Here is an 11,748-nt window from a genome sequence, read left to right on the forward strand (position 1 = left end):
CTGATCTGATCAAGTGTAGCCGCATAACCACACACCCCCTCCGAAATGTATCCAGTCTGTGACCACTTTTTATCACCTGCCAGTGCTGGGTTCCTCCACTATGCCTATCGCTTAAAGAGAGCAACTCCATTCTCCATGTGTCTCCCTTTTTTTCATGCAGGGGGCCAGTCCTGGAGATCACATTTAGCAGTGGGAGAAGAGCCCATCTAACTTTTCCCTCTTCAAGCATGGCCAATTTTGTTTGTGTGGATGCCTGCCCAGGCCGCTGGCTCTCCTGAGATTTGTACTCCGCTACGGTTTGCTAGCGTGCCACGTGAGCATCCAAGCTGTCTAACTCTTAATTATCGCCCTCTGGCCTTAGTTGGACAGGGCTCGTTTATGGGCCTGCATGCTGTTATTATGAAAGCATGCTGTTATTATTGTGACAGTGTTTCTGTGCAGTCACGCTGGGCATGCCCACTGTGTCCTTATGAGACCTAAAACACTGGAACGTTGAAGCAAGGCTTAAAACTCTGTCTCTTTCTTTCCACTTTCACCAGGAATGCTGATGTTTAACATATTTGGCATCCCGCTCGTGGGGGCAGACATTTGTGGCTTTTCAGAAAACACCACAGAAGAGCTGTGCGTGCGCTGGACACAGCTAGGAGCCTTCTATCCCTTCACCAGAAATCATAACACCAAAGAATCGCAGGTGCGTGAGTGCGGTTTTAATTCTGACGCTCGACTCTTGACCACACTCAGCTCACAGTTCGTTTTAAACTTGCTTGGTGCAGCAACTTGTCACAGAAGGCCCCCGCTGCTGAGACTAATGCTTCACACTACATGACTTTTAAGTGTTTAGGTTGCTGTACAGTTTACACTGCACAACTTGATCTCTTGTAATAGGGGGTCTTTTACTTAGTTGTGGTTTTCACACACGATTAAACAGTCGATTAAACTGTCAGTGTCAATTTTTTTAAAATTTTTAACCCTTTAATGCATGAAATATAACAACATGTAATAAGATTTTTTTTGAAAATGGTTTACTTTTCCTTTTAGGGCAATAAAACTATTGAACTGCCTTAATTTTAAATGTAATCAATTAAGAGTGGACAGCATGCATTTGAGTTTCACTGAGAGTGATATTTCATGAACAGCCAAATGAATAGAACAATCATTTTTAGAAATAAATGAAGTAAAATACAAACTTTTAATGATGTATAACAAATGCTATCATGTTTTAACATGTACTGGACTGATTATGAAAAAAACATGAACAGTCTAATGCCCTGTGAAAACAGAGAAAAAAAATTGACTTTTTTTAAAATAAAATCTATTTATGATATGTTAGCAAAGCAGCCAGGGCACAAAGGCACAAGATGTTTCAAGCAGATGTACTTGGTTTTTTGCATGCATAGAGCATCTTGGCATCTGTGTGCACTTCCTTGAGCTGCGGCCAGTAGTTTCCAGGCTCATCCCATCTTGGTACAAATTGTACAAAGAACACCTTGTGATTCTCTTTTATATATAATCACAGCGACGCAAAATTAAAAAAATATTAATTTAGGGTTGCCACTAATTATATTTTTATATCGATGAATCTATAGATTCTATAGATTTTATCGATTAGTCGATTAACCTAAACGGTAAATTTTCCTCCAAAATATTTATTCAGAATCTTATTTAAGCTTCTTTTATTTTAACAACAAACTGTACGGCATAATAATATGGCACAAAAGTAAATGTAAGCATGAGTTATGTCCATATTATCAAATTCTCAAGTGCAACGTGTGTTTATGGCATTCCGTACACAAAGCAAAGTGCTTAAACTTATAGCAGAAATAAAATACTTAGAGGTGGGCATGTCTCATTAAGTCCAATGTACAGTAAAGACAGAATGAGCCCAGATTCTAACATACACATTCACTCAAAACTTACTTCAAAACTAACTGAACTGAACTTGCTAAGGCAGTGGTTCTCAAACTTTTTAGACCAAGTACCACCCATTATCAAACCAAAACTTCCAAGTACCACCTATGTTTCTCATCACAGAACCACATATGGCACACATTAATTAGGTGTGTGTGTATATATTAGTGGTGGGAATTATGGCTTCTTGAAGAGAGCCGGATCTTTTGGCTCGGTTCCTTTTAAAGAGCCGTTCAAAGAAATGGCTCTTCGTTCTTCGGGAGGCGCTACTGGGTAAACTATAAGACACCCCCGATATTAATATCAAATTTTGCTACCTTGCCTTAAATGAATTCCTAATTCAAACAACACTTAAACGAGAAAAAAAAGTTACTTCAAAAGGAAAAAAACTACAGAGAAGAGACGTACTGTGATTGCATCGCATTAAGTTTCAGAACAATCCTCTCTTGTGCAGAGATGTGACTGTGTTTGTTTCTGCTTTAAAACATAAGCGCCATGAAATAATCAGATTTAACACAATTAAACAAGTTTATAGTTTATTTCTCAATTATTTGCCATTATACTACTAGCTCTCTCTCTCTCTCTCTCTGTGTGTGTGTGTGTGTGTGTGTGTGTGTGTGTGTGTGTGTCGCTCTCCGTGATACTGAAAGTGTTTCGGATTTGAATATCGACAATAAACAGCTCTTATTACAATTTACGATTAATTCCCTCTACTGATGTGAAGCTGAATGGGTGTATTACAGCCGATAAGAACTGCGCAGAAATAAAAGACTCGGTTCCTTTCGTTCATTTCAAAGATCCGTTCAATAGAATCGGATCGTTCGCGAACGACTCATCACTAGTATATCTGCAGTTACCACTGATCATTTCAGTGAGTGCGCCTGTTTAGCGGAGCAGCCTCGTGATGTCAGGAACGAGATCAGTGAGATTCAAACGCAGATCTGCTCTGATAAAAGCGAGAGAGCTACTGATAACTTTACTGATAACTTTACTGATAACTTTACTGATAACTTTACTGATAACTTTACTGATAACTTTACTGATAACTTTACTGAAATTTCGAGATGGAAACCGCGAACGTGAAGTATAGACGTAATGAAGTACGGTGGCTGCGTAGCCCCGAATATTTTTAAAAACACATTCGTTTTAATTAAACTGATTTTATTAAAACAGAATTATAAGAACTTTGAAACAGATTTTATTAGTAATTTCCACATTTTGTTTCATTTTTTTTTTTTTTTTTATAATTATTAAATTATTTATTTTTTCGGTGCATGTAATTACTTTTCCGAGATTATCTGGCGTACCACCTCGTGCTGCTTCACGTACCACCAGTGGTACGCGTACCACAGTTTGAGAACCACTGTGCTAAGGAATACGGTATTCCAAGATCTCCGCAATTAAGAAGCGTAATGAAACAATACAGACGTGCAACATGGCTCTAGTTCTGCTGTGGTACCATCAAAGCTTTGCACAGTGTACAAACCACCTTATTGTTTTGTGGCAGTTTTAAGTATTCCCAAACTTTTGATGATTTGGTCTTGGAAAACTTTATGCTTTTCATTGAAAGCTCTTTTTAAATTTGGCCTCTGACTGCTGCAGACGGCATTTTTTAATACTGCGCTTAATGCTGCCAACCAGTGACTGGACCAAATACGACTTAGGTCATGCATACAGCAAGTAGTGCTGAGGGAAATCATATGAATGGTTATATGAATGGAAACATTGTAGAAATTATAAAGGATCATTTATAAACATAGTTTTAAAAACGATGCATCGACACATTGTTTGCGTCATCGACTAGGTCAACCAATCATTTAATTACATAAAAAATATTGTGGTTTACAAAAAAAAATCTAACGAGGTGTATTTTCACCAAAATATGGATTAAGAATAAAATACATTTGGTGGTTGAAACATCCCCAGAATGCATGTCGTTCATTTTAGTGAACATGTGGTTAATTGTAATTGACTGCTTAAAAAAATAAATATTTGAACAACACAGTGATTGTATTGCTTTTTAGATGTTGCTTTTTGTGCTCAAATTATATTTATAGCCTTGTCGGCTATTTTGGTTTACCATATGATTTGTTGCACTTACAATTATTTGCCAACTGGTGGCGCCATACTGGCTTGTTTGGTAGCATCCCCTTAAGAGGCTGTCATGCAGGCTGTCATAACAGTAAAACCTACACACACAGAAAATAATTACTTAGTGACCACCATGCATGAAAGGGTTAATTACACACTTAGGATCATGAATGTTTGGAAAATGTTTTTTTCATGTTTTTATTGTGTAATATTTATGTAATTTATTATTTTTTTCTTTAATTTACAGGCTCAGGATCCAACTGTGTTCAGTCCAGTGGCTCGCACAGCAATGAAGGAAGCTATTCTGCTCCGTTATTCTTTTTTCCCCTTTCTTTACACCCTTTTTCACCATGCACACCTCAGTGGACACACCGTAGCCAGACCCCTGTTTTTCGAGTAAGACACCTTCACCAAGCCCACACACACACACAAACAAATATACACATACTGAAAATGGACAAAATAACAAAACTCATAACTTATTTTCACTTCCATGACTTTCTACAGTCTGTGATTCATAAAAAGGACATTTTTATGGCCAAAGATTATGTGGACACCCCATTGTGTTAGCCATGTGCATTATGAATGGGTGCATAAATTCTAGCATGACAAATCCAGGTCTTTAAAGACATGGTATGACCAGTTTAATTCACTGGATGCTCTCCCAAATATTCTTTGGACTAAATGGGTGCAATACTTGTCCATAGGGTGTCTTACAAGCTCAGTCAGTCATGTTTTTGATCTTTGCTCATCTGTAGTGTTTATTAATTGACTTTTTTCATGTGTCATCTTTCAGATTCCCTACAGATCAGAAGACATATTATGTAGATAAGCAGTTCCTTTGGGGAAGGAGTTTATTGGTGACGCCTGTTTTGGAGCCAGGTGTGGACTATGTGGTTGGGTACATCCCCAAGGGAATCTGGTACGACTTTTACACGGTACGAGGAATCTTTGCTTTTTCTGTCATGATTCCTTCACGTGGCATCCAGTCAGCTAACGATAAATGTTTTGTGTGGGTTTGTGATGCAGGGGGACTCACTGGACAGCAAAGGTGAAAAGGTCAAGCTTCACGCCCCTCTGGACAAAATCAACCTGCATCTCAGAGAAGGGTCCATCGTTCCTACACAGGTACTCAGTCAATGTGTTTCAAGCCGCTAGAGCGGCAGCAGAAAACCAAGAAAAGAGCCTGGTTATCTATTTGTGGTGTAAGAATTTGCAGCTGACCCTTCTAAAGACACAGCTGTCATGACGACGGCAGAGGTCACCAGAGTGCGCAGAGAAATTGATACAGAGCATCAAGCCTGTTCCGTCATATTCTTCCACCACTTGTACTGGAAATAGTAGTAGGTGGTCACTGTTGGAGTGGCAAGAAGGTTTACCCCATCTAGCCTTTCCATCCTGATACACAGCCAGTTTTGTCTGTTAAGCGCTCGGCCAGACCAGTGATGGGCTGGCGTGTCAGATTGCTGTGCCACCTTAATGCCCTAAGACACAGCTGTTGAGAATGAGGATGTAAAAGACATAACTGGTAGCCATTTACCTATAATAATTAATACTAATTTATAATTTTTATTTCTATTGTGCCTGTCACAAACTCGAGGACAAACTCGAGTGGCAAATGGCAAAAAAACCCATGTTGGAGCTTGTGTGGCCTGCTAATTTGTGGCTGAGCTGTTGTTGCACCTTGACATTCTCACTTAGCAGCGCTTACTGGAGTGGACATCATTTCTAGCCCTTTTCGACCAATGTGGAACAAGCTCCTTTCTGGTTTGCAATTTTGATTTTGAATTGGTTCAGCATATTTCCACCAAAAAAAGAGTTTCTTAACACCAAACAATACTAGGATTTTCAGCGCAAACCATGGCATCTGTGGGCGTCAAGTTGTAGAAGTAAGGGTGCTTTCACATGAGAAGCGGCAAAACCACTCTTGCACTGCTGTGCTATTGTTTCCTATGAAGTGTGGCTGTGCTGCTTAGCTTGCTGTTGCGCTTCCTTTATTTGAAGTTATAATCAAGGACCCAGGTAGTACAAACAATGTCTAATATGGCTTGTTGTACAGAACTGGTTCAAGAACCAAAGTACTTTATGTCGAAAAGGCCTATTTGTGATGTGCTGCTGGAAAAGTGGCAGGGATTGTATGGCTGAATGCTTGATTTACTAGGAGTAATGGGTGTAGCTGAATCACTCAAGTGCTCTAATTGAAAGGGCGGTGCCTCATTGGTGAAGGCTTAGTAAGATTTTCTAAAATTGATCTGTGTGCATGTGTGTATTTCAGAGACCCAACACTACTCTGTGGGTGAGTACTGGTCAGCCCCTCCACCTAAAAGTGACTCTGAGTGATGAAGGTCAGGCTGAAGGAGATCTCTTTTGGGATGATGGACAGTCCCTCGACACCTATGAGACCAACAATTATGCCTACATCATCTTCAACCTGAAACAGGTATTCCAAAACAAATCCCATTATAGAAAAAGTTCACTGACTTGATTGTATTTTGCCAAAATAAACTATATTAGGGGGCAGCACGGTGGCTCAGTGGGTAGCACTGTCGCCCCACAGCAAGAAGGTCCTGGGTTCGATCCCCAGGCAGGGTGGTCTGGGTCCTTTCTGTGCGGAGTTTGCATGTTTTCCTCGCGTCTGCATGGGTTTCCTCCGGGAGCTCCGGTTTCCACCCACAGTCCAAAAACATGCAGCTAAATTGCCCTATAGGTGAATGGGTGTGTGGGTGTGTGTCTGCCCTGCGATAGACTGGAGCCCCGTCCAGGGTGTTACTGTGTGCCTTGCACCCTTTGAAAAGCTCGGATAGGCTCCAGCACCCCACCCCCCTACCCCCAACCCTAATTGGATAAGCGGTTAAGAAAGTGAGTGAGTGAGAACTAATTTAGGATTTGATGCCTGCAACTGCAACACACTCAAAAAATTGGGACGGGGGCATGTTTACTACAGGGTTCTGTCATCTTTCATATTAATGACACTTTTTAATGGTTTGGGAACTGAGGACATTAATTGTTGCAGTTTTGCAAGCTGACTTTTTGTCCCATCTTGCTTGATACGAGACTTCAGTTGGTCAGCAGTCTATGGTCACAGTTGTCTGATTCTTCTCTGCATGATGTGCCATACATTGTCAATAGGAGACAGACACTGTATGGACTGCAGGCAGACCAGTCAAGCACATGATCTCTGGGTCATACAGTTGTATCACATACAGAATGAGGCCTAACATTATTTTGCTGAAATAACTATGTACTTCCCAAGAAAAGTCGTTGCCTAAAATACTTTCCTAAAAATACATCTCTTAAAATACTTTCCAATTTATGCAAGTCACTCTGATGCACCCCCATGCCATGACAGATGTCTGTGCCTTTAACTGATAACAGTCTGGATGGTCCTTGACGGCCTCCTTTTTAGTAAACAAGACGACTCGTGGACTTATCTCACCACTGCACACATTTCTACTGCCATTAGCTTTATTTGAGATGAACTCTGAGGCATATGATGTATGGCCTTCTCTTTGTCGTCACTACACACAGTGTATACCACTGCATCAATAAATGATCATCTAACTCTTAATACACAGTTTTTTAAAGTACTCCCAGACACGTGGCTGTATTTATCACAGTAGCATTAAAGTTTCTTATGCAGTGCTATCAGGGGGCTCAAAGATCAAGCACATTCTCATCCTACTGAGATTTCTCCAAATGCCCTAAATCTTTTCACAGTATTATGTATGGTAGATGGTGAAAGACCTTAATTATTTGCAACCTTGCATTGAGAAATCTTCTTTTTGACCTGACTGACAATTCTCTCACACAGTTTGGTCTAAAGTGGTGAGCCGAAGACTGAGCCTGTGGTGAATCCTTATTTTATACCCAATCATGATCACCTGTTACCAATTCACCTTCTTACTGTGGAATATTTCATCAATATTCTATAAGCTTTTTTGGGGGTTTTTTTGTTGCCAAAACAAAAGTTATTTCTTTGTAGGCGCTCAGGTGGCGCAGCGGTAAAACACGCTAGCACACCAGAGCTGACATCTCGAGCTCTGCTACTGCCGGGCTGGGCACCTACACAAACAATGACTAGTCGCTCGCAGGGAGGGTGCAAGAGGGGATTCCTCAAATCTGATCCATTTACGGCCTCTGCTGGCTGATTGATGGCGCCTGCACAGAGACGGGGGATGATGCGATCAGTGCGTGACTCTCCATGCGCACAGCTGATCCACATATGAACCCACCTTGTGCAGATGAAAAGATACAGCCAGCTACTGCACACGTGTCAGAGGGGGCGTGTGTTATTCACGGCTCTTTTTAGTAAGGGGTGGAGGTCAGCAGCATTAGAGGGGGAGTGTAACGCAGTCAGGTAATTGGATATGACTAGATTGGGAGAACAATTGGGGGAAAAATGCAAAAAATGTTTCTCATGCAATGCTGTCAGAGGGCTCAAAGGTCAAGGTCTCAGCTCTCCTACCGGCAGGCTGGGCGCCTACACAAAAATGGGCTCTTTCGCAGGGAGGGTGCTAGAGGGGATTTCTCATAACAGATGCAATTTTAACCGGTGCTGGATAAATGATTAATTCTGCACAGAGGCAGGGGATATTGGGATCAGGGTGTGACTCTGTACTTTTGTCAGGTAAAATAAAAGTTCAAAAGACCCAGCTTTTTTCATAAATGTAAAAATATGACAGACAAGTCAAGCGCTTTCATTGATGCTTATGAATCTTAGTGGCTTTCACAGTGGCACAGTTGTAGGTGCTGCACAAGCAGGTTTGAGTAGTTCAAAACTTGCTGATCTTTTAAAATTTCCATGCACAACAATCTCTATTATAGTAGAAGAGAACATCCAGTGAGTGGCAGTTCTGCTGGCTTGGGGAATAACCTGGTTCAAGCTTACAGAAACATAACTGTAACTCATGGTCTTACCAAAACTGGGCAGGTGAAGATTTGGTCAGCTTAAGTCTAACAGTTTAGGAAGATGGTGGCGGTGGTGGTGTCATGTTGTGTTAGTGTTAGCTTGTAAGGTGGTATAAGAGAGCCCAATGTTCATCAAGAGAAGTTACACTGCTGACCATATGTATCATGTCACAAAGCATACAATCTCAACCTGGTTCCATGAAATGGACTTTAGTGGACTTCAATGGACTCCCCAGTCACAAGATCTGAATCCAGTAAAGAGCTTTTGCCAAGGAGCAGAATAGGAGGTTTTCTTAATTGTTTTTTTTTTCTTTCAGAACACTTTGACCTCAGAGGTGCTTCATAACGACGTGGAGGCGACTTACCTCACAGTTGAGACGGTTTCGTTTTACGGAGTGAAGAAAGCACCCAGCAGTGTTACAGTGAATTCTCAAGAAGCCCAGTTCAGCTACTCGACCAATCAGGTTACAGTTTTACATTACATTTACATTTTCTGCATTTAGCAGACATTCTTACAGAACTGACTTACAGAAGTGCCTCCACAGTAAACATTTTCCTACTCTAGTTTAAGTAGACAACAGTCCAAGGATACAAATCTGCTAAAACCATGTTAGATTTTTTTTTTATTAAATGCTATAGAAGGTTAGTAAGTGCATGTTATAACTCAGCCTAAGTGTGTGGTAAAGAGGTGATGATGGTCTTTAATCGTCTTTTAAAGACAGTGAGAGACTCAGATGTTCGAACAGACCCACTTGGGTGCTAGTACAGAAAAGAGCCTTGTGTTGGTGTTCCTTGAGTTTTGGGTGAGGGATCAAGACGAGCAAGACTAGTGGCTCAGAGGTTGCGTGGTACAGACCGGGGTTTTATGAGTTTTCTATGGTAGTTTGGAGCTGGTCCATTTTTGTCATTGTTTTAAACTTCACAGATCAAGCATAACATTAAAACCACCTCCTTGTTTTTACGCTCACTGTTCATTTTATCAGCTCCACTGACCAAATAGAAGCACACTGACTGTACTACTGACTGTAGTCCATCTGTTTCCCTTTCATGCTGTTCTTCGATGGTCAGGACTTTCCCAGGACCACCACAGAGCAGGTATTATTTAGGTGGTGAATCATTCTGAGCACTGCAGTGACACTGACATGGTGGTGGTGTGTTAGTGTGTGTTGTGCTGGTTGTGCTGGTTGTGCTTGTGCTCACTGTCCCTGCTGGACTGAAAATAGTCCACCAACCAAAAACATCCAGCCAACAGCACCCCTTGGGCAGCGTCTTGTGACCACTGATGAAGGTCTAGAAGATGACCAACTCAAACAGCAGCAATAGATGAGCGATCATCTCTGACTTTACATCTAGGTGGACCAACTAGGTAGGAGTGTCTAATAGAGTGGGCAGTGAGTGTACACAGTATTTAAAAACTCCAGCAGCGCTGCTGTGTCTGATCCACTCATACCAGCACAACACACACTAACATGTCAGTGTCACTGCAGTGCTGAGAATGATCCACCACCTAAATAATACCTGCTCTGTGGTCCTGTGGGGGTCCTGACCATTAAAGAACAGCATGAAAGGGGGCTAACAAAGCATGCAAAGAAACAGATGGACTATAGTCAGTAATTGTAGAAATACAAAGTGCTTCTATATGGCAAGTAGAGCTGATAAAATGGACAGTGAGTATAGAAACAAGGAGGTGGTTTTAATGTTATGGCTGATCGGTGTATACTCGGGCAGCTACAGAAAGCCAGTGAAGAGAACTTGGCATTGGGGTGATGTGGCAGTGTTTAGGTACAGATCCTAGAAAACTACAACTCAGTTATAAATAATATTTTCTATTAACTGTACGACACTGTTTCTTTCTGTTTCCATAGGTGTTAACAGTGGATGACTTGGGCCTAAACCTTAGCCAGAATTTCACCATAAGCTGGATATGATGTGAAATGAATCAGTGGTGGTTGGAAGATGAAAGCACCAGTCTGGTATTTCACATCTGAAGATTTAATTCCCCATATTTGGACAGAACTACTGATTTCTGTAATAAATAAATGAAATGTATTTTGCTTATTTTAGGAATGTTCACCTGATACAACCAAATGCAAGATCAGAAACAGAAATCTCCTGGACGGTTTTAAATGTGGCATTAGAAATTAGTTTTTCTCTGAGAGATAGCAAAGTTTAAAAGGACTTTCTATTTTTGAATGCATATTTATGGCTCAAGGCTCAATATTTGTTATTGAGCAGGAATTCAGGGAAAGGGTTTAGTGCAATAAATTAGGACTGGAGCAAACGTTTTGTAAGCACCCCTTCTAATGATTAAGGTCGGGCGTTTCAGCCACGCCCATTGCTGTCGAATGTATACGAGATAAATCAATGGTCTTTAAAGACATGCATCAATCTGAAGGATAATTGTCTGAACTTGTGACAGCATGACACATATTTTATTCCATCATCTCAACTAAATTTTTATTTTAAATAAACCCAAACCTTTTTAATAGTACTTCTGGGTCGAGTGATAACTGTCCACTGGTGTGACGTAAAACTAAATAATAGGGCACTGGACTAAACAAAATCCCTCCAAGAGAACTGAATCAAGTGGTATGTATTTTCACTATGTATTCTCACAAGGCCAGCCAATATTCTCTCATCAAGATTTACAGCCTGGATGTAGTCATTTAAAATGTTGTGGCCATGCCCACAGTTTTTTTTAAAGCCCTTTTGAGTGCATTAATGGTGCTTAAGTGGCAAAGCAGTCTGCAGAACGTAGAGGCATCAACCTGGCCCTATATCCACACAAACACAACTGGCTGTGTTTGAGGGAGAAAATGTTTGTTAATATGCGATCTCTGG

The 11,748-nt window shown here is 40.9% G+C and overlaps 1 protein-coding gene across 1 annotated transcript in view; it reads left to right on the forward strand.

Moving 5' to 3' along the window:
• Positions 1–10,965, forward strand: part of gaa2 (alpha glucosidase 2) — a 30,362-nt gene extending 19,397 nt beyond the window's left edge. Inside the window, exons 14-20 of the mRNA XM_063009653.1 lie at positions 540–691; positions 4,247–4,395; positions 4,796–4,937; positions 5,029–5,127; positions 6,275–6,439; positions 9,225–9,371; positions 10,773–10,965. Of these exons, the coding sequence (XP_062865723.1) occupies positions 540–691; positions 4,247–4,395; positions 4,796–4,937; positions 5,029–5,127; positions 6,275–6,439; positions 9,225–9,371; positions 10,773–10,835 (917 nt within the window). The 3' untranslated portion in view covers positions 10,836–10,965. The remainder of the gene's footprint in view (positions 1–539; positions 692–4,246; positions 4,396–4,795; positions 4,938–5,028; positions 5,128–6,274; positions 6,440–9,224; positions 9,372–10,772) is intronic.
• The last annotated feature ends 783 nt before the right edge of the window (positions 10,966–11,748 follow it).

The sequence above is a fragment of the Trichomycterus rosablanca genome, chromosome 15 (genome assembly GCF_030014385.1).
Source record: "Trichomycterus rosablanca isolate fTriRos1 chromosome 15, fTriRos1.hap1, whole genome shotgun sequence".
NCBI classification, from domain to species: Eukaryota; Metazoa; Chordata; class Actinopteri; order Siluriformes; family Trichomycteridae; genus Trichomycterus; species Trichomycterus rosablanca.